The 27,271-nt window shown below is 42.2% G+C and overlaps 1 protein-coding gene across 3 annotated transcripts in view; it reads right to left on the reverse strand.

The window, feature by feature from the left end:
- Positions 1–27,271, reverse strand: part of LOC138735954 (ankyrin repeat domain-containing protein SOWAHA-like) — an 84,184-nt gene that overhangs the window by 47,768 nt on the left and 9,145 nt on the right. For all 3 annotated transcript variants that reach the window (XM_069884649.1, XM_069884651.1, XM_069884650.1), the window contains exons 2-3: positions 13,255–13,316; positions 8,370–8,714 (exon numbers count right to left, since the gene is read on the reverse strand). In XM_069884649.1, the coding sequence (XP_069740750.1) occupies positions 8,370–8,714; positions 13,255–13,316 (407 nt within the window). The remainder of the gene's footprint in view (positions 1–8,369; positions 8,715–13,254; positions 13,317–27,271) is intronic.

The following is a 27,271-nucleotide window of genomic DNA, read 5'->3' on the forward strand; positions in this document are numbered from 1 at the left end:
GGCTTTGAAAGAAAACAAAGGTTCAGGCTTATTGGCCTCAATTGTATCTGAGAGACTGACTTATAAATGTCCGGTAGGTATGATAATGTCTGTACACTTGAGAAGTTAAGAATTTATTTCCCCAATTCGCCGTGGTGGAATACCACAGCAGACACTAGAGACCTTGAGACAACAAAAAAAGTACTCAGGGACGCCTGCCTGATGAACAAGAACGACGACAGAAGGCTGCGACAGCTGTGTCCGGATCAGGTAGGAGATATTAATGAAAAAGTTGATAAACTCCTAAGAGACACCCGGTTTATTCGAAATACTTTTGATAAGTTAAATGAGGGTATTCCCAACATCACCAAGGAGATAAAGTTACGTAAATTCATAGATTGGTACAGGGAAACAGGACAAAAGTATAGCCCAAATATTTGGTTTTCTAGTTGTAATTTAACTTTCAGACCCCTTTGGGAAAACAGAGAGTGGAAAACGAGCAATCAGAGTATACAGGACAGTCTGAAGTCAATTGGAGGACAAGACTTAGAGACTGTTCCTTTAAAAGATATTAGTCATCCAGCTTGCAAGGAGACATTTTTAAAAGCAATTTTCGTTGACATAGATCCCCTAAACGGACAAGAACCTAAATTAAAACAGGCATTAGAAAGCGGTCCCGCAGCTATGGCTGTACAGTTGCCTGCTAAGACTTTTGACCAAGTTATTAAGGAAATTAATCAGGAATTAGAGGAGCGAAATACCAGTAATGCGGCATTGGAAAAACAAAAAATGCTCTGAAAATGTGTAGACCGCTGGAGGAAGAGGGGTTGGTTACCTGGAGGCACTGAGATGTTCCTGACAGGTGAGGGAAACAAAATTTTAAATCGTAGAGTCTTAGGCAAGCTGGAAGAAACAAAACGGGACACAGAAAACAAAATCTTTAATCGCGAGTCAGCATAAAAGAGGGTGAGAGACAAGGAGATTCAGTACCGCGATGTCCTAGCTCTATTTGAAGAATTTGGTCTCCCTGGTAACCTACCTGTTACTGCCCCTGTAGAAATAGCTTGTAGACCCCCGCCCTATACATATGTGGAGTCAAAAGGTGCCCCTGGCACCCCAGATGGGATCCTGGAGTCACGTCCCTTATATCCAGATATTGAGACACTGGGGTGTGACAAGAACCTCGGGAATAGGGACACATCAGACGAGGTACAGGCCCCTTTAATAAAAATAGAAGGGGGAGTAATAGATGTGGAGACCCCTCTGGAGTCCAAGAAAATAGAAAAGGAGTTAGAGATACAGAAATGGAACATGAAAAAGGTTCAGGATAACATTAAAAACTTAAACAGAGATATTAATGTGCTGGGGCAGATCAGTGAGGATCAAAAAGAATTAATGGTAGGTGTATTGAAGGAAGTGGAAAAGATAACTACAACACTGTCAGGAGAAATTAAAGCTGAAGGAATGGTAATAGGAGTAAAGGACGAAAAGTGTAGTACAGATGAGGAAACGAGATACGATCCACCATGGGAGGAAAGTAAAAGGAAAAGACTCGGGAGGGAGAAAAATAGACATGCCTACCTGGACATAGTTAGGACAAAAGAGAAAGATGTGAAACAACTAAACTATGGCCGAAAAGATTATCTTAGAGATGAACGTGACCAATATACCTTTGACCCTGAGACATTGGAAGCTGATAGGGACAGTGACAGTGACGAAGAAGAGTCAGAACAAGGTGGGATAAATAAATGCATGCCAAGAGTAAAGAAGGAGCAGAAATCCCCAAAATTGAGATACCAATGCCCATTACTGATCACGGGACGGGGAACTCAAAAATATGTACCCTGGTCACGAATGGACTTAGAGAGTTTAATGAAAAAACTACCTCCGTTGAGTAATGGGGCTAGTCCATGGATTTCTTGTTTTGAGCGAGAAACCTGCCAAGAACAATTAGCACTCGCAGATGTCAGAACTATCATGATAAAATTAAAGGCAGAAGGGGCCCTGAAGCAAATAGAGAGAATTGTAAGAAGCAGTAAATTGGGGGATGAAATAGAATTTAACCCACTTCGAAAGAGGGGGAAGTGAGAAAATTCGACAGTACGAAGATGTCCAGGGGAGAGAAGATAGCAATTGAGACAGGTATTGATGAGTCAAACTCCTGGATAGATCAGATGGGTAAATATGCGGACCAAGCAGGGTATGGGAACTGCTGGGTCTGTGCCCGAGGAAGGCCATTATTACGGATGAGCAGATCAATTTTTGAGGAGACAGATGCTATGGACTGCGCCTTGAACCTAATGTCAGAATCCAACCCACTGAATAGGTGTCTGATATGGGAACAGACGTTTCCCATAGCTCCGACTAATGTAGCTCCCCCTGTCTTTAGATCCACAGGCATAACTAATGTTACTTGTTTTGCCAACAACAACACAGCAGCGCATGTTTTCCATGTGGGTTGGCTGCCCAGCGACTCGTGCAGGACTCATGTTGATCTCTCACATAGCAGTAGTGCAACCCGCTTGACCCAGGCTAGGGCGGATATTTGGTGGTTTTGTGGAGGAAGAGTGCTGTACAACTGGCTCCCCGCTAACTGGGATGGTCGGTGTGCTCTAGTAACCCTTAATGCGCCAGTGCTGATTGTCAAAAGGCAGGAGGGAGACGAGGATTCCCTAGAATTGCGCCACACAGAGAGTTGGCTGTGGAGAAAAAGGAGGAGTGTTGGACTCTTGGGGCCGGGAGGAAGGAACCCTGATGGGGTATGGATTGATGCCATTGGCCAAGCCCGGAATATTCCGGACGAATTTAAATTAGCCGATGAGATTGCAGCTGGGTTTGAAAGTTTTCCTGTTTTTAGTGCAATTTTTCCCATCACTGTAAATAAAAATGTTAATAGGATCAACCTTATTCACTATAATGTCCAGCGCCTTGCAAATTTGACCAGGGACGTTGTTGAGGCAATACCATCAACAACTGTCAGAAACTTCCCTTATGACACTTCAGAATAGGATAGCGATTGATATGGTCCTGGCAGAGAAAGGTGGAGTGTGTGCTATGTTTGGAGATCTATGCTGCACTTCTATCTCTAATAACACAGGGCCAGATGGATCACTCACTAAGGGGTTAACGAAACTTAGGGCATTGGCGAAAGAATTAAAAGCCCAGTCTGGAGTCTCCAATCCTGTTTTACATGTTTGGCGCTCCCCTATAGGTACGATAGTTGCCCCTCGTCAATTACTCCCACTATTATTTGAAGAAGCACATGGGCCGACTCACATTAGCGCCACCAAAACTTATAATACGCTTAAACAACATTGGTGGAATCCCCACTTACGCGAGCACATTGACAACTTTAGAGCTGAATGTACTATCTGCAACGGGCATAACCAAAGGATCACCTTACCCCACCCGCTTTTACGATTTCCAGTACCGACAGCCCCGTGGAAAGAGATCTATATTGACTATACAGATATGGGTACTGACCTTAGGACAAAGGAGGGTTACCGATATCTTTTAGTGGCAGTAGATAGGTTCTCACGATGGGTGGAGGCTATTCCAACAAAGAAAGAAGATGCGGATAGTGTAATAGGCTGGCTAACGCGAGAGTTAATACCCCGCTATGGAGTCCCCAGCAGGATATGCTCTGATAATGGGTCTCATTTTAAGAATGAGCTGATCCGACAGGTTGAAGAATACCTAGGGATCAAACACCGTTTTGGTAGTGTCTATAGGCCTGAGAGCCAGGGGTTAGTAGAAAGGGCAAACAGAACGATAAAATCTAAATTAGGGAAAGTTTTAGGGGGGACCAGGTTGAATTGGGTTGAGGCATTGCCATTAGTACTGATGTCTATGCGACAAGAGAAGGCCAAAGATACCTTCCTGTCACCGCATGAGATTCTAACGGGTCGACCCATGCCCGGTCCAAAGACTGATCCAGCATGGGTTAAGTTGTGGGAAGAAAGGGAAGTGGAACTAGATCATTATATGCAGATGCTGGGTAATATGGTTGCTTTAGTTTCACAACAGGTGGCGAATGCTAGTAAGGAGAACCCGGACACCGAAGGAGTTCCAGTAAAGGAGGGAGACCTGGTGTATATCCGTAAACCAGGTAAAGTAGATTGGACTGAATTTAGGTGGTCTGGACCATACACTGTTACCGCCGTAACAGATAGGTAACAGATAGGACAAACCAGGGGATCATAATTGGCATCATTTTGCCTACTGTTCCAAGGCAAAACAGCACGTAGCCAGCCTTGATAGAATTGATGAGACTCATGCAGACGATACCGGGGGCCCTATGGGCAGTACTACTAATGGGATGCCAGATAAGTCAGCAGAATAGCTCGGATTCCTGCGGGGCCAAAGTTATTCTAAAGGTAGACAAAGACAGGGATAACACCTTCCAGTTCGATCTATGCAGTATAATAGCGTGTGGTAAGAATGAGGCGTCCTGGAGAGGATATGATATTTACATGTGTGCCTTTCAAATAGGATATCCTAAATGGGGTCTACATGTCTGTCCGTCTTGGGGTGAGGTTTGGTGGTGGACAGGACCCGACACTAGATGGATAAGAAAACCCCTTAACAAAGGGTCCAGCAAACCTTATTATAATTTTTTCACTAAAATCTCCCTGATACGTGGTGCTGTGACCTATTCAATGAAAGGAGAGAATCCCCTGATTTTGACAGTAAAGGCGGGGCTGCGCAACCCGTGGAATATGAAGGGATGGAGCTCTAAGACATGCGAGGGGGGCACAGGGAGAGAACATGGTGTCGGAGACCTCTTCTATCTAATGATTGGAGTGTCTATTAATGGAAAAGATCCTTGGGGAGTGGTGAGGTTCGACTTACAAACATACACAAAGGACATAATTAAACCCACTTCGAAAGAGGGGGAAGTGAGAAAATTCGACAGTACGAAGATGTCCAGGGGAGAGAAGATAGCAATTGAGACAGGTATTGATGAGTCAAACTCCTGGATAGATTAAATTAGCCGATGAGATTGCAGCTGGGTTTGAAAGTTTTCCTGTTTTTAGTGCAATTTTTCCCATCACTGTAAATAAAAATGTTAATAGGATCAACCTTATTCACTATAATGTCCAGCGCCTTGCAAATTTGACCAGGGACGTTGTTGAGGCAATACATCAACAACTGTCAGAAACTTCCCTTATGACACTTCAGAATAGGATAGCGATTGATATGGTCCTGGCAGAGAAAGGTGGAGTGTGTGCTATGTTTGGAGATCTATGCTGCACTTCTATCTCTAATAACACAGGGCCAGATGGATCACTCACTAAGGGGTTAACGAAACTTAGGGCATTGGCGAAAGAATTAAAAGCCCAGTCTGGAGTCTCCAATCCTGTTTTATCCTGGTTACAGGGAGTGTTTGGGAGATGGAGCACATTGTTAGGACAACTTTTGCTGGGTTTGTTCATTTCTGTATCAATTTTTATCACTTGTGGCTGTTGTTGTATTCCATGCATTCGAACGCCGGTCACGAGGACCATAGAGAGAGCCTTTGCTGACCGTGATGAACTGCCTCCGAAATATCAAGCTGTGCAGGCTGTGGAGCAAGACTATCTCACATTACAGGAGGCGGAGAAAGTTGCTGAGATCGATCTGGAGTCTGAAGGGGAATGTGATGGGAAGGAGGGATTGTGAATTAGATTGTTACACATATAATTTTAACCTTGCTTGTAACCTAAATATTATAACCTTGATTGTAGAACAAATATTATAACATTGATTGTAACACAAACATTATTAATCAGATTGTAGAACAAGTATTATGAATTAGATTGTAGACCATATGTTAACTTGGGAATTTACTAATGTACGGGGGGTTAGCTAGTTTTTTGCTTGGGGGCAAATGGGATGAAACTTGTAAACGGGCAATGGGATCGGGGTGACGGATGGGGGGTGTACGCAAAGGAGGGTTGGGGGAGCCCTCGCCCACCAGCATTCTGCCGTTATCAGCAAAATGGTGATTTTTTATACCCTTGGATACGTGCTTAGAACATCATCATATCATTACTTGTCCAATGACTAAAACTGTTGCTATCCTTTCCCTGCTAGCTTCCTGCCTCTCAATCCATCAATGTCTCTCTTATCTTGTAAGTACAAGGATGCATTCACATCTTGTTACAGCCCTGCACAGGGTAACTCCTTACACATTCCCATCTCATGATGTTTTACCTTACACTTGTTGTCACTGATTTATATTGTTGGTATTCTTAGTTTAGTTTAGTTTTTTTTGGGGTGGGGAGAAGAATGTTATGGAACACGCATCTGTGTGATGTCAGATAACAGCTTTATATTGTGAGACACAGAACACAAAGGATAAACCACATCACTACTCTACAGTGGGAGGAATGTACAACAGTTTCTCCTTCTCAAACTGCAGGGTGAATTCAATCACATTTTGATCACTGCCTCCTCAGGGTTCCCTCACCTTCAGCTCCCTATCAACTCTGGTTCATGATGCAATACCCAATCCAAAATTGCTACTTCCCTAGTCTGCTCAGCCACAAGCTGTTCAAAGAAATCATCCTGAAGGCATTCAATAAATTCCTTCTTTTGGGATCCAGCCCCAATCTGGTTCTCCCAATCAATCTGCACACTGAACTTCTTACGTTAAATCATTTCTTATGCTTGCATTTTTGCCCTATTGATTGCCCATCCTTCCTCACAATCTCCCTACAGTGTATTTACTTGTCCTATTCACTGCACTCTCATTCTGGTTCTCTTTCCCACCCCCCCCCCTCCCCCCACCAAAGCCTCCCCAACAACTCAAGCAAATCTGCCTGCCAGGATATTAATCCCACTCCCATTCAGGTGCTACCCTTTTTGTATAGGTCATACTTTCCCAAGAGATCCCTTTGATCCATGAATCTAATCCCCTGGCCCAACTCTTTAGCTACACATTCATCTACCATAACTTTCTATTCCTGCCCTCACTGGCACATGGCACACGCAGCAATCCAGAGATTAGAACCCCTGAATTCCTACTTGTTAGCTTCCTTCCTAATTCCATATATTCCCTTTTCAGAATCAGGTCCCTTTTCTTATCTATGTCATTGATACCAACATGGACCACAACAGACTGCTCACCCTCCCACTTCAGAATGCTATGGACTCAATTGGAGACATCCCTGACCCTGGCACCTGGGAAGCAACATACCATCCGGGAGTCTCAATCTTGTTCACAAAACCTCCAGACTGGTCCCCTAACTTCCAAATCCCCAATTACTGTAGCTCTCTTCTTCCCCCCTTCCCTTCTGAGCCAAAAGGCCAGACCTGACCACTACGATTTGTCCTTGGTAGATTGTTCCCCAACAGTACCCAAAACTGTATGCTTATTGTTGAGGGGAACAGCCACAGGGGTGCTTTGCGCTGACTGCCTATCCCCTTTCTCTCTCCTAGTAATCACCCAGTTCCCTGCCTCTTGGACGTGACTGTCTCCTTATAATTTTTACCTTCACCCCCTCTACTTCCCAAATGATGTATAATTCATCTAGCTCCAGTTACCTCACACAGAAGGAGCTGCAACTGGAACCTATTCTTGAATAATCCCAATTTTGAATCAGATTAAAGTCAGAACTGCTAAAAAAAACTCAGAGTAAGGGAATCAGTAACTAGAGGACAGGTTTAAGGTGAGAAGGGGGCGGGAAGAAAAAGATTTAATATGAAAATGAGGGGTCACTTTTTTTTTTAAAAACATTCAGAGTGGTGGATGTATGGAATGAATTGCTGGAGGAAGTGACTGAGGCAGATACCATATCAATGCTTAAGTAAAAAAATTAGAGGGGTTTAGAGGAATATGGGCCAAATGCAGGCAGTTGGGACAAGTGTGGGAGAGATATTACGGTCAGTGTGGGAAAGTTGGGCTGAAAGGGCCGTCCCTATGCTGTATGATTCTATTACTCTTCAGGCTGTGACAGAAACAGAGTGAACATTTACAATAAATTTCCTCTCCCCCTCCTAAAATATACAAAATATTGAAACCTTGTGTATTGGATTGTGCCAATTAAACCTGCATGCTGTTGAATCACAAAATTCAGGAGTTGCCAAATCTGTCTTTGGGCAAGTTACTAGAGGTGGGGGTGCTCCAAGCATTTTCACCTCCAAAGTTATTGAGAGGAAAATCGTGGATGTGTCTCTCAATGTTTGCCATCTACTGGAATTATGCATATGGATTTTGAAAATCCATATGTTGTGGTGCATGACACTACACTCCCTGCTAATGTGGTCCAGATTTGTCAATGAAGATTGGCTCTATCAACACAATTCTCAAGGCTATCTGGAGGTTCACAGAATTCAATCTCAGAATTCCAGAGAGTCTGGTGAGAGAGCAAGAAAGATGGCCAAAACAAAAATAGCACATCCCATACCTGACTATGACCAGTTACTTCTAAAGGTGCTGTAGATGTCTCATTGGATGCTGGTAAATCTTGTACAATCCATTCATTCACATTCACTGGTGAGGAGACTGCAGTACTGGAAAGCCCCCGGACTTCTGATGCTTCATTTTGAGACTTTTGTATGAAATGCTGGGCACGAGAGAGACAACTTGCTTGCTTTTCTTCCCCAAAATATGCAGGTTGGTCTTTTTCTAACATTTGTCCCAACGATGTTTGCCCAGCAGTGTTAAAAATCATTTTCTCCTCTTTGCTGTTGCTCTCCCTTTCTTGCACAAGATGCTGATATTTCTTTTTCAGAACAATGTATTTTTCACCCTGTAATAAAAATTCAAAAAATGATTTTTAAAAACAGGTGGATTACTCATGGTCATTATAAAAAGGGTAGTCAAATATCAATATTTATTATAAAGATTTAAGAGCCTAGAGTGAAACAGAAGGCAGAGCAGTTCAGAACTAGTATTATTTGATGGCTCATTCAGCACAAGACTAGTAATTTGTATAGCCGCTTTGAGGAGCGGCACCAGAACCATGGATAAGAGTGGGCAGTAAGGGATAACAGGTGGTTGGATTACATATACAAGTTGATTGATCCTGGAGCATACATGTGGAAATAAGGGAACTGGTATCATTAAGACATCAACATAATAAGGGGTCAGGGCTATCGGTCTCAGAACCAGATACAAGATAAAGGTTGGACCAAATACTCCAGCTTTCACTAGCAAGAGCTCTAATCATTCATACAATTAACAAAATGATCACCAATAGTTGCCTTTGTTTCTTGTGGTATAAAATTTAGGCATGATCCAAATCTCAAATACACACCAAGTGATGTTTAACAAGCATTAGCATCTGGATACTGTCTTACTCCCAGATGTTATCAGTTAGATATAAGCACTTGCATGTGAACATTATGCAAACATTTTAGAGGGAACTAATGGGAGGAAGAATGTGCAGCGTCACAACTCATGGGAGTAGGAAATGTGGGAATGAATTTATATATTTTTTTTAAACTTTAGCTTTTACCTTTTTTTTCTCCCCTAAATGTCTGATTAACTCAGATTCTAACAGTACAGACTTTAAGAGCCTATGGTGGTTAGCCCCAAAAAAATCTCCGATACAGGCAATGGGCAGATTCTGTATTGTATATTCAATATTCTTTTCCCAAGATCATATTGAACATACAGAGGATTGTGTAGTTTATTGTGGTTCAGTTTCCCCAGGATACTGTTGGGAGTTTTGCCCACAATTAGTCGATTCCTAATAACACCCTAACTATTAGGAGATGGTTTTTACAACCTGAGATGTGAAAGTTCTAGAGATGACATTGAATGGATTTACTAGAATGGTGCTGAGGGATTTCAGAAGTTGGAATGAAGATCGGGAGGAAATTTGAAAGAGATGTACGACATCATGATAGTTAGGCAGGGTACCCAGAGGTTAGAGTTATGCAAAAAATCTACAGGGAGATGAGTGAAAACTATTTTACTTAGGAGCTGATTGTAGATTTTAGGAGAGCAGCAGCAATCATCAAGGATCCACATCAACCAGGACATGCTCTGTTCTTGCTGCTACCACTGGGAAAGAGATACAGGAGGCACAAGACTCATAGCTCCAGGTTCAGGAAAAGTTGCTACCCCTTCACTATCAGACCCCTGAAAAACAAACTCATTCAAGACTCATTACAGGATTCTGACTTTGCTCAATATTTATTACTGATTTTTTTTTTCCTGTATTTATAGCCAGTTTCCATTACTTTCTGATTTTTTTTTCTTCTTAAATCTAGTTTACAGTTTCCAGTGATTAGAAATTCCACCTGGCCCACAAAAAAAAATCCCAGGGCTGTAAGTGATGTCATATACTGTATGTACTCTGACAATAAATTTGAACTTTGACTGATCATGATTTGGAATTCACTGCTTGGAAACATCCACAAGGATGTTTAGACAGGAATTGAATTAACATGAGCAGGTATAATTTTAGCAATGATGAAGAAATGGACCAACTGTTCTCCTGAAAGCTTGGATGGGCCAAACATCCTCCTAGATTGTAAAAGAATTAGAATAGAATTTTAAATTCAGGTACAATAAACTTTTGATGTGGTTATTGTTATAATGTTTAAAATTGCTTACATACAATTATGTTAATGACCAGTTAATCAAGATCATTAGTTATTGAGGTCAACTAAATATTGTTGAGGATACCCGGAACAACTCATCAGATTCAGACAAATCAAATAATAAGAATGTCAATGTTGACATAAGTGGAATAAATTAAATACTCTTTGATTTCTTCACAATAAAGTTAATATTGTTTCTACAAATAGTCCTGGGGGTACACATTCAATGAAAGAGTACTGAGAAAAATACATGATTACAAAGAATCAACAAGGTTTTATAAAATGGTCTGCATTTGACATATTTAGTATGGTTCTTTGAGGATGTAACTAGCAAGGTGGATAGGGAATTGATAGAAATGGGAATTGAATACATTAGTAGGAAAATTACTCAGTGAGCCTCAGTGCACCCTCAATACTAACATAATGTTTCAGTGTTCCTCATGCAAATTCTGAAGATGTGACTGCATATTTGCCAGCTCATGATTTACCTGGTGTGGAAAGATTTTAACAGTACAATGTAAAAAAAAAAAGTTGATGGTGTGACAGATTATGTTATATTTTATACTGTATATAGATATGTGTTAAAGGCAATAAAATGTGGCAGGTTTTTTAGTGCAGGTCATATACAAACAATTCAAAACAGATCTCTTTTAAAATGTCAGAGCTCTGCTCAAGCCAGACAGTCCAGGCTCCGGGTACCTTTGAAAAAATCTTTGAAGAACACCTATAAGGACTTCACAAGTAAGTATTAATTGGACATGTTGTGGAGTAATGGATTATTGTTTTGGAAAGCAACAGATGAACAAACTCAGAAGATTGGGTCCGGTACTGCAGTCTGAGTGCAGTTTGCTGTTTTAAGAGGGTCATGTGGTTTTCTCTATGAGAGAGAGAGAAGGAGAGAGAGAGAGAATGAGAATTCCATTTCAGTTCTACAGTTTAGTAGCAGCAGCTGGGACTGGAACAGGACTAGCTGGAAAGCTTGTGGAAAAAAATACATTTTGAAGATGGGTTGTGAGTTCTTCGGTCAGCCTGGTCAAAGCCCTTGTGGTCCATACAAAAGGAGATGGCTGGCTGTATAATGTTTCACTTGAAATAAGGGAAACAGTAAAGGAATTCTTTGGTGACCTGAAAGAAAGAGGTTATCATTTGGAAAACCCTAATGGGGCAAGTTTCTTCGGCAAGACACTGAAGTGGCTGATCTGAAGGAATCAGTGGTGGGTGTCCAATGAGCAACAAATCTCTCTCTGAAAACCGCCAAGAACCTTCCTGAGTGGTAACCATTTACTCTTCCAACACCAAAGCCTGGTGAACTTCATAAATGTTAAATTCTGCGCAGTCTAAGAATTGCCTACAACCAGTGAACTTGGAGGAGTGAGAACTTTTCAGAACTTGCACACACATTACATACACATGTGCTTAGAATTAGAAGGGGGTTAAGTAAGTTAATAGTAACAAGTTAAAGTTTGATCCTGCTTTGATGTTTTTAGATAATTAAAAGTAATCATTTGTCTTGCTGCTGGGTTTTGGAGTCCTCTGGGTCCATAACATTGGCTTGAGCTTTCAGACAAATAAAAAGCAGCAGTTAAACCAACTAAGTGTCCAATTGCTCTAAAGTTAAGCAAATATTATGACCATTGTCAATTGTGATTATAAAATAAAGCAGAAATTTGAAGAGCAATTAAAACAGCTGATGCTAATTGTAAAAATATCTCACTCTGGTATTTTAGAAATAGCACCTCTAACTTTCCCTTTTGTTGTACTGAAAGAGCTGACTCTTGCTTGTTTGTTTCTAGGAAACCATCGATTAATAACCCTAATTTCAAGGAGACCAGCATGTGACTCTGTCATATGAGGCATCTTAAGATTAGCCTGATTTGGTGAGGATAGTAGGCAAATGAAAGTTGCAGGATATGCACAAGGCATTTTGAAAGGGTTCTGCTTCTATCACACTTAGTCCAGGAACCAGTCTAAATGTTGCATTGCAACAGCAACTTACAAAGCCAATTTCAAGTTACGGACTCAAATTTGGTTTGATAATTCTCCTGTAATAAATAAGAGAATATTTTATGATATTAAAAGGGCATATATTGATGTAAATCTTGCAGCATTTAGAGGTGGAGGTGGCATGCCAAGGAGCTACTTGAAGAAGAAGTAGTCTTACAATTCTTAAACCCAAAGGGATGACGAGTTGAATTCAATAAGAAGCAGTGCTAATTTAGATAGATTTTTTTGGCTCTGCTCACAGAGGTTGCATGGCTGGTCACAGAAGTGCTGGAATAGGTTGGTTGACACATAATCAAAGATACTGTATCTACTACTAAAATGAGCGAACATTGCAGAAGATAAATGAAATCTCGACCATTGGGAACATGCGAGTCACAACACTAATGAGCTTTTAGAATTATGTTGTGAATGCTTGCAAATGTCAAACTTGGTTTTTTGGCTTTATTTTCAAGCCAACTGAAATAAATATATTTGAATAACATTACCAGCGATTAGATGAATTTAGAATAAGAAACAATAAAAATAGTTTCTTGGTTTCTCAGCAACAACCCATCAAAAATTGCAGCAATGTTCCTTTGGAAGCTACTACCACGATTCAAAATAATATATTGGCACATACTCAAGATCTTTTATTGAATTCCCTGTACTGATATTTCATAATCAATCATCTAGGCGTAACAAAAAGAGTTAGTTGCAAATGGGAAAGGAAAGCATAGAAGAGCAGCCAATACTCACATCTTCCTGTTTAACCACTGCAATCTTGTTGATAAGATCTTTGAAAATATCACGATATTTAGCTGCAGAAAAATAAAATTTTAGTACTATTTTTTCATTGTAACCATCATTAGATAAACAACACAGGGCATTTGTGCAATTAATTTTGAACAAAATGAAAATAATGCAATACATCGATTGTGCATTACTGCCATCAATATTTGTATTTGCAGGTCATCCTCAAGCAGTGAAGGCTCAATTTACAGGCATGTGCACTTACAATCAAGCTCCTACAAACAGTAATATACCTGGCATCTGAAATTCAACCAATCGGCAAAAAAAGATAAAATAGGAATAAATAAAAATTTGAATAAAAGTTTAAAATTGTAAAAGTAAATGTTCTCCGAAGCAACACATAACCCTTTGGTGAAGATGGGGGGGGAATATCCCAATCCCTCCCTAGTAAGAATCTTCCTCATTATTAGTAATATTATTAACTATATTAATGCCTTAACTGTAAACAGAGAAGGGTGGTCAATTACGATGGTGGCATGGTTGGCACCATGCTGTTATAGTGCCAATGACCAGAGATCCAATTTTTGTGCATTTTCTGACTTACAGACAAAAACAGCTTATGGATGGCTATAAACAAAACCTATTTGTTATCCAGTTGGAGGAATAACACCACATCTTCCAAATGGGCACCTTCCAAATGACTTCTCTGGCTTTCTTTAAACACCCCCACCCCCCCCCCCCCCCACCCCACTTCCTCTGCTGCCACCTTCCCCAGCTCTGTCTCTCTCCCTTTTCCCTACCTTCTTTCACACAGACATAATAAATTCTCACCTCTTCCCTTATCATACCAAATTAACACTCTTTGTTGGGTCTGGATTCCTCCCCGAGCCAGCATTATCTGTATTCGGAGATTTCCTGCTTTTTGCTCATTCAACATATTCCTTGAAGAAGGGATCAGGCCTGAAATACCTTTGTCTCCTGTGGATGCTGAAAGAGCTATTGAGTTCCTCCAGCATTTCATTACTGCAAATTTTTATGTTTCACTCATTATCCAATTTCGTCCTGTACCCACAGATCAACTGATACTTTGTGACAGCTGATAATTGGAGTGAAAACAATATCTAAAACAGGATTTTTTTTTTTAAATTCAGAGATTTAGAGATGCATAATTCAAGTCCCTTGCTGTTTGGCGTGGGTGATCATGTCTCTCCATCTGCCATGGTCTCTGTTCCTCTGAATTATATTTGTGGTGTCCCCTATTTCTAACCATGATGTTAATCCATCTATCATTTTCATTCTCTGTCTGCCTCTGCTTCTTTTTCCTTCCAGTTTTACAGTTGTAACTAAATGTTCTAATGTATCTCTTCACATGAAGTGTCCAAAGAATTTTGATTGCTGTAATGTAAGTTTTGTTTTCGTTCTTTGTAGAACTTCTTCTTCATTTGTTATCCTGTCTATACATGATAGACATAGTATTCTTCTGAGAAACATCTCTATGCAGCAAAAAAGCCAATATTCTTTGGCTTGGCTTGGCTTTGAGGACGAAGATTTATGGAGCGGTATGTCCATGTCTGCTGCAGGCTCGTTGGTGACTGACAAGTCCGATGCAGGACAGGCAGGCACGGTTGCAGCGGTTGCAAGGGAAAATTGGTGGGTTAGAGTTGGGTGTTTGGTTTTTCCTCCTTTGTATTTTGTCAGTGAGGTGGGCTCTGCAGTCTTCTTCAAAGGAGGTTGCTGCCCGCTGAACTGTGAGGCACCAAGATGCACGGTTGGAGGCAATATAGCCCACTGGCGGTGGTCAATGTGGCAGGCACCAAGAGATTTCTTTAAGCAGTCCTTGTACCTCTTCTTTGGTGCACCTCTGTCTCGGTGGCCAGCGGAGAGCACCTCTGTCTCGGTGGCCAGCGGAGAGCACCTCTGTCTCGGTGGCCAGCGGAGAGCACCTCTGTCTCGGTGGCCAGCGGAGAGCACCTCTGTCTCGGTGGCCAGCGGAGAGCACCTCTGTCTCGGTGGCCAGCGGAGAGCACCTCTGTCTCGGTGGCCAGCGGAGAGCACCTCTGTCTCGGTGGCCAGCGGAGAGCACCTCTGTCTCGGTGGCCAGCGGAGAGCACCTCTGTCTCGGTGGCCAGCGGAGAGCACCTCTGTCTCGGTGGCCAGCGGAGAGCACCTCTGTCTCGGTGGCCAGCGGAGAGCACCTCTGTCTCGGTGGCCAGCGGAGAGCACCTCTGTCTCGGTGGCCAGCGGAGAGCACCTCTGTCTCGGTGGCCAGCGGAGAGCACCTCTGTCTCGGTGGCCAGCGGAGAGCACCTCTGTCTCGGTGGCCAGCGGAGAGCACCTCTGTCTCGGTGGCCAGCGGAGAGCACCTCTGTCTCGGTGGCCAGCGGAGAGCACCTCTGTCTCGGTGGCCAGCGGAGAGCACCTCTGTCTCGGTGGCCAGCGGAGAGCACCTCTGTCTCGGTGGCCAGCGGAGAGCACCTCTGTCTCGGTGGCCAGCGGAGAGCACCTCTGTCTCGGTGGCCAGCGGAGAGCACCTCTGTCTCGGTGGCCAGCGGAGAGCACCTCTGTCTCGGTGGCCAGCGGAGAGCACCTCTGTCTCGGTGGCCAGCGGAGAGCACCTCTGTCTCGGTGGCCAGCGGAGAGCACCTCTGTCTCGGTGGCCAGCGGAGAGCACCTCTGTCTCGGTGGCCAGCGGAGAGCACCTCTGTCTCGGTGGCCAGCGGAGAGCACCTCTGTCTCGGTGGCCAGCGGAGAGCACCTCTGTCTCGGTGGCCAGCGGAGAGCACCTCTGTCTCGGTGGCCAGCGGAGAGCACCTCTGTCTCGGTGGCCAGCGGAGAGCACCTCTGTCTCGGTGGCCAGCGGAGAGCACCTCTGTCTCGGTGGCCAGCGGAGAGCACCTCTGTCTCGGTGGCCAGCGGAGAGCACCTCTGTCTCGGTGGCCAGCGGAGAGCACCTCTGTCTCGGTGGCCAGCGGAGAGCACCTCTGTCTCGGTGGCCAGCGGAGAGCACCTCTGTCTCGGTGGCCAGCGGAGAGCACCTCTGTCTCGGTGGCCAGCGGAGAGCACCTCTGTCTCGGTGGCCAGCGGAGAGCACCTCTGTCTCGGTGGCCAGCGGAGAGCACCTCTGTCTCGGTGGCCAGCGGAGAGCACCTCTGTCTCGGTGGCCAGCGGAGAGCACCTCTGTCTCGGTGGCCAGCGGAGAGCACCTCTGTCTCGGTGGCCAGCGGAGAGCACCTCTGTCTCGGTGGCCAGCGGAGAGCACCTCTGTCTCGGTGGCCAGCGGAGAGCACCTCTGTCTCGGTGGCCAGCGGAGAGCACCTCTGTCTCGGTGGCCAGCGGAGAGCACCTCTGTCTCGGTGGCCAGCGGAGAGCACCTCTGTCTCGGTGGCCAGCGGAGAGCACCTCTGTCTCGGTGGCCAGCGGAGAGCACCTCTGTCTCGGTGGCCAGCGGAGAGCACCTCTGTCTCGGTGGCCAGCGGAGAGCACCTCTGTCTCGGTGGCCAGCGGAGAGCACCTCTGTCTCGGTGGCCAGCGGAGAGCACCTCTGTCTCGGTGGCCAGCGGAGAGCACCTCTGTCTCGGTGGCCAGTGGAGAGCACCTCTGTCTCGGTGGCCAGTGGAGAGCTCGCCATATAACACGATCTTGGGAAGGCGATGGTCCTCCATTCTGGAGACGTGACCTTCCCAGCACAGTTGGGTCTTCAGCAGCATGGATTCGATGCTTGCGGACTCTGCCAGCTCGAATACTTCGATGTTGGTGATGAAGTCATTCCAATGAATGTTGAGGATGGAGTGGAAACACCGCTGATGGAAGCGTTCTAGGAGCCGTAGGTGATGCCGGTAGAGGACCCATGATTCGGAGCCAAACAGGAGCATGGATATGACAATGGCTCTGTACACGCTGATCTTTGTGTGTTTCTTCAGGTGGTTGTTTTTCCAGACTCTTTTGTGTAGTATTCCAAAGGTGCTATTTGCCTTGGCGAGTCTGTTGTCTATCTCTGTCGATCCTTGCATCAGATGAAATGATGCAGCCGAGGTAGGTAAACTGATTGACCGTTTTGAGTTCTGTGTGCCCGATGGAGATGTGGGGGGGCTGGTGGTCATGGTGGGGAGCTGGCTGATGGAGGACCTCATGTTTTCTTCAGGCTGACTTCCAGGCCAAACATTTTGGCAGTTTCTGCAAAACAGGACGTCATGCGCTGGAGAGCTGGCTCTGAATGGGCAACTAAAGCGGCATCGTCTGCAAAGAGTAGTTCACGGACAAGTTGCTCTTGTATCTTGGTGTGAGCTTGCAGACGCCTCAGATTGAAGAGACTGCCATCCGTGCAGTACCGGATGTAAACACCGTCTTCATTGTTGAGGTCTTGGTCAAAAGTTAATGACAATTCAAAGCAAGGACCAGGCACAATAAAGTATGGATCACTGGGGTCACCTGGCACAAAAATCAATTAACTGTATTGTGCATGACAGTCAGTCCACAGATCAAGACCTGTATCCATTTTTGATAATGCATTATATTAAGTACATGAGAATTTAAAGGTAGAAAGAATGAAGTTACAAACCAATAAAAATGCTTCATCAAAAGGAAGAAAATTTGTAGAAGTGAAATGAAAGCAGATACATTCTTGAAAGATCAGGGAGTTAAGAATGATGGGAATCTGGCACAGAGGAAGAATCGAGGCATGGGTTAGAGCAGGCAGAATCATATAGAATGGCACAGCAATTTCAAAGCATCAGGTAGGCTACTCTTGTTCTATGTTCCTGTATTCTAGGGTAACAATTCTAGACAATAAATAATACACAAATGTGAATTCCAACCAACCTCTTCAATGGGTTCTCGGACAAAAAACAAAAAGTCAATGCAGGACAACTTCCAAATAGCAAGAAGAAGCAAGGACATGCAATACCAACAAACACAAAAATTCTCTCCAACAATTTCAATCAACTCTCACACTTCATGAAAATTCAGATGTCCAGTATCTGCATTACATCTTATTTTCCGTCAAGATTTCCACAATGAAACTGCAGCAGGAATTTTTTCCAATTCAAAATGAACTTTCGCGGTATAGACCTAATCTGCAAGAATGACCCTCTCTTTAAAACCAACCATCTCAGTTCAATGGTCAGACCTCACGTTTAAGTCATGCAGTTTAGATTAAAATATTGTTAAAATTAAGACCAATAGCTTTGGAAAGTTCAGAGGAAGCTCCAGCTCAAATAGAATCACACACAATTAGATAACAATTACTCACAGAGAAGTGCTGGTTTATTGGCATCCTTCTTAATTTTCAGTGCGACCACACATTAAACCAATTAAAATATCTTGATTTAAAAGCATTTCCTTTGAGATTGACAATATTTTATAGAAATAATTTTTAAAGCCCTTACAAGTCTACTGCACTCAATAGCACTCTGGGATTTATTTTAATATTTTATTTCTACCACAGTGCATGCACTCTTTTACAAAATACACTTTTGCAGTTGGCATTATTTACTTTCATTCTTTAAAAGCCATCCTGCAGTTTTTTTTTGGCAATACCCCACCTCCAAATTTTATGTTTATTCCAGACCAAATAACCATTCAGCTCTTCATCCAAGATAAAAATCAACTTCCTTTCATGGTTATAATATGTTGGAAAAATATTGTTATTCTCCAGGGCCTCCACAACCTTAGAACCTCAAATTCCAAAGTAAAATTGACTTCTTTATTTATGGAAAATGTTATTCAGCTTCAGAGCATAAATAATGGAATGTGTTTACAAGTATAAAGTGCACCTATTATGGAAAAAGATCATAAATTAATGCAAATTAACTTTAATATATTGCAGCATTTCTATAAGTTGGTGCAATTTTGTAAAAAAAAATCCACAAGATCATAAATACAAGCAGAAATCAGCTATTTAATCATGAGTGGATCCATTTTCCCACACCCCCACTCCTTGGTCTTCTTTCTCCCCATAACCTTTGATGCTCAGGCTAATCAAAAACCTATCAATTTAAACCCAATGACTTGGCTCCACAATCACCTGTATCAACAAATTCCAAAGATTCACAACCTTCTGGCTAAAGAATTTTTTCTGTACTTCTGTTCTAAGTTGCCACCCTTCAATCCTGAAGTTGTGCCCTCTTGTCTTAGACTCTTCAACATGGGAAAACAACATTTCTACATCTACTCTGTCCATGACTTTCAATATTCTAAATATTTCAATGAGATCTCCCCTCGTTCTCCTACATTCCAATGAGAACAGGCTGAGCCATTAAACATTCCACCTATGCTAACCCTGTGCTGTGTTAACATACTAAAAATCATTTTCTGATCACTCTCCGGAAAAGCCATGAAATCAGTTTGAAAGTTTACCCTGAAAGTTATATAAACTACCACATCCTCATCACCAAACTCACTTTTAGTTGGATTTGCTATGTTCTCCTTTCAATGCCATAAAGAACTTAGCAAGAAAGAATAATTAGGCAATTCAGCACCGTCTTTCCCCTCACTGAGGGCCTGTTCAATAGACAATCAGGCAGATAATAGCAAAAGTTATGTTGCAAGCTGAGATTCACTTATTTTGAAACAAACCATCACCTTCTTGTTGTGCACATTCTCTTGAAAACCTTATGAACGTGATAGATTCGAGTTGATCTGAAGGGAACTTCATTGAAGCGCAGCTGTATTTTGTCACGTATGACATTTGAGGATATTCACGAACTCAGTCTTTCCACCGAAGGTGTTGTTTCCCGCATCAAATCCTCAAGGAATTATCAATCTCCTCTAATCCCCAGGTGATCATTTCACCATCCACTTTTTAAACCTAAATGGTAGGTGTGTTTCAATTGCAAACCAGTTTCTATCAAACTCGGACGGCAGGAAACCATTTGATTGTATGTTGGATGAAAGTACCAGTTGAATTTAAAAGGATTTTGGAGTTTTGTTTTAAACAATACCCACAGCTGTGGGTCAGTGGTACGATCAACAGTCCAATTATTCAAATGAGAATTGATTGGGAACCTGAGGGATGCAGGGTGAAATTCATTTGTACAGCTGCAAATAAAAAATACACTAGATACAAACTCAAAATATAACATTAATTTGTTTTTTTTGGCTGAACTCTGAGACTTTGATTGTGCCTTGATATTGTTTGTCAGATGCCTTGACATGTTGGAAAGGACATCAAGGCAGGGTGGGCGGGACTAGGCCACAGTCCCGAAGAGCCAGCGTTCACTGGTAGACAGCTATCTATCAGCTGGCACGTTCAAGTGCCAGAAAGGTGTCCTCTCCACGGCCACCTGAACGTGCCAGCTGCACTCCCCCAGCTGTGACTGCTGGAGCATGATCTTCAGTGGAATGCCTGAAAGTAACTTGATACTCCTCCTTAGCTTTCCACACTACAAGGAGAAAAAAAATCCCAGCCCCTTTATAATTCAAGCCTTTCAGCTCCAACAACATTGTGATTATTTCCTGCACTTATACAGCTTAATATCTTTCCCCACTGCCGAGTAACCAGACAGTACACAATACTTCAAGTGCAGTCTCTCAAAAGTCCCGTATGGCTGTAACATGACATCCCTGCTCTGGTACTCTGCCCTTACCGATAAGGGCATGCTTGCCAAATGCCTTCTTCATCATCATCTACAAGCATGCTACTATGTTTTATCCCCAAGGAGCTTTCGCCTTATCAACTTCCATGCATGTTTTCAGAATGTAATTGAGAGTATATATTTAGGTTTCCTTTAAGAATGAGATAAGCAAGAAAGGCTGCTGATGTGGTTGACTCAATTGAAACCCAACAACCTACCCCAGTAGAAACCTTTCAACTCTGTCTTGCAGGATCCTCAACCTATATGGCCCTTATAACAATAAGAGCAAGGGAATAGGCGGAAAGAATTTTCAGGTGGGCGTAGTTGGGCCCATATGTTGAGTGTGTTCAAGTCTGCACTTAGGCAAGGTGTTCAGAAGGATCTCTCCAGACATGTGACATAATATTTCTTGCTTACACATCACTCTTCTATTTTCTGTATGGAACCTTGTACATGCCAGTAGGGCATTCATGCTGCAAATGTTTGTCAGAAATAAAACTTCTCACACATGAGTCTCTTTAAAACTGATGACACGACAAGCTTTATTTACAAGTCTGCAGAGTTGGACTCAACTGGTTTCTCACCAGTTAAGCCCCGATACATACAGTGCATTGATTTTTATACCTTTATTATTTGCCCTTCCCCTTCTTATTAATACTGTTTTAATTGGTTAGTATTACAAAAACATTCTAAGTATAACTGCATTATTAATTATCACGTTCGTTACGTACGCTGTGAACTCTACATTCACTGAATTCTGTTTCTCACACTTCTTATCAATCCTTTGTCTCCTGCATGTCTCTCACTATGACCATGAAAAGATAGGTTTAAAAAAACATATTCAGCAGCTCCTTCTGTCCTTGACTGCTAGTAAACTCTCTGTCCGTTCTGGCTTCCCTGTTTATGATTAATCATCACATTTTAACTTAAGTCTTTTTAACCTAAATTCTCTATATCACAATGTTGATGCAAGAAAAACTCAGGTCGGGCAGCGTCTATGGAAACAGAAACTTAAGATTTCAGGTCTGAGACGCATGATGAGAACTAAGAAAATATGAAAACGTTAGTTCAGACAGTAAGGACAACAGGCAAGGGTAATGGGTGGAACGTTCTCAGAGGGTAAAATAGTACAGCCATTCATGAGCTCTTAAGCATTGGTGTCTGTGTAATGTGATGCTCATGTTGTAAATTTTGCAGTCTGGGACTTGTCCAGCAGACTAGAATATACAAAGGAATTAAAAGAGAGGGATGGCAAAAATGAGCAGTCCTGATGCAAAAATAAAGAAAAATTCTGAAATTTCCTTTTGTTTTTAAATTCAGTTCTTTGTGGTAAAAGATTAATTAGAATTTAGATAATCAGTTGGCATTATGCATACAATTTCATAAACATTCAAAGACTTCAAAAATATTGAAGTGAGAGTTGTACAGCATGGAAACAGGCCCTTCAGTCCATGCCAACTTTCTTGCCTTCTATACTAAATGCAAAGGGACCTGGGAGTCCTCATGCAGGTTAGCTGGAAGATAAACTTTCACATTGAGTCATTGGTAAAGAAGGCAAATGCAATGCTGTCATTCATTTCTAGAGGAATAGAATAAAGTGCAGGGATGTGATGTTGAGGCTTTACAAGGCACTTGTGAGACCTCACGGAGTATTGTGAGCAGTTTTGGGCTCCTCATTTCAGAAAAAAAATGTACTGACATTGGAGTGGTTTCAAAGAGGTTCATTTGGATGATTCTGGGAATGAAAAGGTTACAATACGAGGAACATTTGACAGCTCTTGACCTGTACTTGTTGGAATTTAGGAGAATGGGGGTGGGGTGTTGGAATCTCATTGAAACATTTTGAATATTATAAAAAGAAAATACAGAGTAGATACAGAAAGGTTGTTTTCCATTTTAGGAATCCAGGACAAGAGCCATAACTTCAAGTTTGAAGGGCACCCACTTAGAAATGAGAGGCAGAGAAATTTCTTTAGCCAGAGGGCTGAGAATCTATGGGATTTGTTGCCACCAGCAGATGCAGAGACCATGTCCTTGCAAGTGTTTAAGGGAGATTTTGATAGGTTCTAGATTACCCAGAGCATAAAAGATTCTGGAGAGAAGGTTGGATAGTGGAGCTGAATGGGAAAATGAATCATCTCAAGATTGAATGGCTGGGCAGACTCAATGGGCTGAATAGTTATTTCTGCTCTGGTGTCTTATGATCTTATATTTGCCTTCTATCCTTGTTCATTCAGATGCCTGCCTAAATTCTCTCACATGTCGTGAGTACACTTAAATACACCATCTCTGGCAGCAAGTTCTAGATGTCAACCAATGTATTTAAAAAAAAATGTATTCATTCAAATGCAATTTGAAATGTCTTCCTTACACCCAAACCTATGCCCTAATTTTGATCCAATGAAGATGGAAAAAAGATTGTGAATGTCTCCCATAATCTTGTATACTTTTATTAGATCACCCTCTGCCTCCTTTGTTTCAAAGGAAATAAAACCCAGTCTGTCTAATCTCTCTCCATTAAAAAAGTCCTCCAATCCAGGAAACACCCTGGTAAACCTCCTCTAAACTTACTCCCGCACAACCACATCCTTTCTCCAGCAAAGTAGCCACAACTGCGCTCGGTACTCCAAGGGCATTGAACCAGTGTTCTGTTAAGTTGCAACACAATGCACCAACTTTTAGATTCTATGCATCAACTCTTGAAAGCACTCATGGGCCTTCTTCACCATCCTATCTACCATTGCATCACTGATGTCAATTGCAAAGTAAAATGGACTTGAATCCCAAGGTCCCTCTTCATCAACATTCTTAACACATGTACAATTTACTGAACATGCCCGATCTCTATTTCCATTCACAAAATGTTAACTCGTACTTGTGCAGATTAAATATGCCAATGCTCTGCCCAACCTCCCATCCAATATGCATCCTGCTGTAGTTTTGGATATTAGTCCATGCACCAATCGCTATAGTACATCATGGATCAAGTTTCAAAGTTCAAATCAAATTTATTGTCAGAGCATATACATGACATCACATACAACCTTCCAAAGGCTTGCAATCAAAAAAAGCTACCTTCGTCAACTACATCATCAGGCAAATTTTAGATCCACTTTGCCTGCTCATCTTGCATTAAGCTTTCAGACTAGGATACCATGCCTGATCTTGTCTAAGCCGTTTCTCATGTGCATATTGACAATAACACCCTGCCCACAATCTTTTTAGATACCCAATTTAGAAACTCAAATTGGTAAAACAGGATTTCCGTCGCAAAAGCAATGCAGAGTCTGCCAATTAGTCCACATCTTTCCAGATGTATACCTATTATCCTCTAGAATTCTATGTAATTTCCATACCAGTGACACAAAGTTCACTGGCCTATAATTACTTGACTTATCCCTGCTGTCCTTCTTAAATAAAGCAACATTTGTTATATATTCTACAGCCTTCTGGTACCTGACTGCAGCGAACAAAGATGTAAAATCTGTCAGGTCCCCAGCAATCTCCTCCCTTGTTTCCCAAAGCAACTTGGAATTTATCTAATCTCACCCTAAAAATTGATCAACTCTTACATGTTCCATGACATCTAACACCTCCTCCTTAATATTGACATGACACAATATGGCCTGAAATTGCCACTTTCCACTTGCCTTTCCTTGGCAATAGAGTTGGGAAGCATTTAAGACCACACTGACATCACCTGGTTCCTCATATAGATCAGCCATTTGGTACCCATTGGGAACCTCATTTTATCACTTATATCTGATATGCTCATATCATATATGTGTCTTGGATTCCCCTTACCAATGACATGTCATTGTTCCTCTTTTTTCCTTCAATTTATTTCTTCTCTTATATTCATGAGTCTTGGTCAATTCTATTTGTACATGCCTATTAAATAATTTCCTTTTTCCTAATCAAACCTTCAATATCCTTTGCCATCCAATACCCCATAATCATAACAACTTTGACTTAATTCTTTCAGAACACACTGGCCCAAAACTCCTCCTAATGTTCTTTTAAAAGATCCTCACCTATCAGATGCTGTTATTTTAAGTCCTCTCTCGCACGATCAAAATCAGCCTTCTCCCAGTTTAGGGTTTAAACTTGAGGACGAGTCTTACCCCATCATTACTAACTTGAAACTTGCCTCAAAGTATCCCCCACCAACAGTTCCACATTTGGTCTGTTTCATTTTCTATAACTCGTCAAAGTCCTACTCAGTGTTTGGTAGGATTTCAGTAAGTTGGTTGTTGCAGATGGACCTTTATATTGGCTCAAATTTTCCTATTTTCACTTTTTCTAATAGTCCAATGAAAAATTGGCAGATTGTCTTGTCTTTATAAAACTAAGCCAGATATTACTGAAAATGTTACAATTACACACTGTTGGCAACATTAACTTCAACATCTGCAAGTAATGTAAGGCAACACATTGCCACAGGCCAAAATACACAAAGTAATTCCACCCTCGATCAAGTGAATGGCAGATGAAAACAAAATGACCTGTACTTTAAAAACAAGTCATCCAATTTTTGGGATACTACAAAAACTTCTCCATAACATGATGAATTTAACAAAGGGGCACAGATAACTTCTGCCCCTTCCTTGGAATGGGCACTTCTTGCATGGATCTGCCATTCCCTGTATAGAGCATGACCCATGAGATATGTGGATCAGTGTTACAATTTACTGCATCATTGCTGGCACAGGATTCTGGAATTTCACATCCAATCTTAACCAAAACAAAACAAAGATCACATGTTTAAAGTTCAATGTTGAACATCCTCCAAGTTTTGTGCATTTTTTTTACTTTCTAAAAAAATTCAACTGAATTCTGGGCCAAAATGTAGTAAACAATTTCAGGCACATTGTCTGCTCTCTCATTACGGTAGTCAGAGGTTCTCACCTGCTTCAAAAGGGCATCAATCATCCCGGTACCAAAGAAGAGTAGTGTGAGCTGTCTCAATGACGACCGCCCGGTAGCACAAACTTCTACTAGAATAAAATGCTTTGAGAGGCTGGTTGTGGACAGAATTAACACATACCTACGCAAAGATCTAGACCCATCACTTACCGTCACAATTGCTGCACAGCAGATGCAATATCGCTGGCTCTCCACTCAGCTCTGGATCACCTCGAAAACAGCAATTCATACATACGGCTGCTCTTCATTGACTACAGCTCGGCTTTCAGTACCATTATTCCCTCAGTGCTGGTCAAGAAGCTACAAACTCTGGGCCTCTGAACAACAACAACAATCTTGTGCTCAACGTTAGTAAAACCAAGGAGATGATTGTAGACTTCAGGAGAAAGTCAAGGGAATACAACCCAGTCCTCATAGAGGGCTCAGTAGTGGAGAGGGTCAAATTCCAGGGTGTCAACATCTCCGAGGACCTGTCCTAGAGCCCCCATGTTGATGCAATCACAAAGAAGGCTTGTCAGAGGCTATACTTTGTGAGGTGTCTGAGGAGATTCGGTATGTCACTGAAGACTCTAAAAAACTTCTACAGGTGATTCATGGAGAGCATTCTGGCTTGTTGCATTACTGCTTGGAATGGAGGTGCCAATTCTCAGGACAAGAATAAACTCCAGAGGGTTGTTAACTTGGCCTGCGACATCAGAGGCACCAGACTTCACTCCATTGGGAACATCTGCATGAGACGCTGTCTTTAAAAAAAAACAGCTTCTATCCTCAAAGATCCCACCACCCAGGCCTTGCCCTCTTCACTCTGCTACCATTTGGAAAAAGGTACAGGAGCCTAAAGACGAGCACTCAACAGCACAAGGACAGCTTCTTCCCCACTGCCATCAGATTCCTGAATAATCAATGAACCAGATACTGTCTTATTTTTTGTGCACTTTTTAAAAAAAATAGTAATGTCGAAGCACACACATTCGTATTAAAACCATCTAAGTTTTGCAGCAAAACACAATAAATACTGATTCTGCTTTCTAAGTTCATCTCAGCTAAACCATAAAGCACCTCAAAATCCAAGTGTGCCCATTTTCTTTTGTTTCATGACTCCTGGACCCTTTCTCGTGTCGACTAACTTATATGTTGTAAAAATAAATGTTCAGAAATAACCATAACCAAGAATAGAAACGGTTTCCAATTTTTCAAGAATGTGAAATGCTGCATGTTGACAAGTTTTACTAATTCCTCAGGAACCAATAAATCGTGAATCAAATAATACGCGATTACAATGGATGAACATTGTTTCAAGAATGTCACATATGGTAGTTACAATGCTACACTTTTTTTTAATCCGAAGAGACAAGGTGTAGACACTAACACCAGGAGGAACCCTTTCTTGCATTTTCTCTACATACTTCTGGTCTCACCCCACACTCCCTCAAAACAGAACATGGAAAGGGTTCCTGACCTTTCGCCCTGTTAGCTTCCACATCCATTGACATTTCTACCAAACACAATTTGATTCCACCATGAGC

This window comes from Narcine bancroftii, chromosome 6 (assembly GCF_036971445.1).
Source record: "Narcine bancroftii isolate sNarBan1 chromosome 6, sNarBan1.hap1, whole genome shotgun sequence".
NCBI lineage: Eukaryota > Metazoa > Chordata > Chondrichthyes > Torpediniformes > Narcinidae > Narcine > Narcine bancroftii.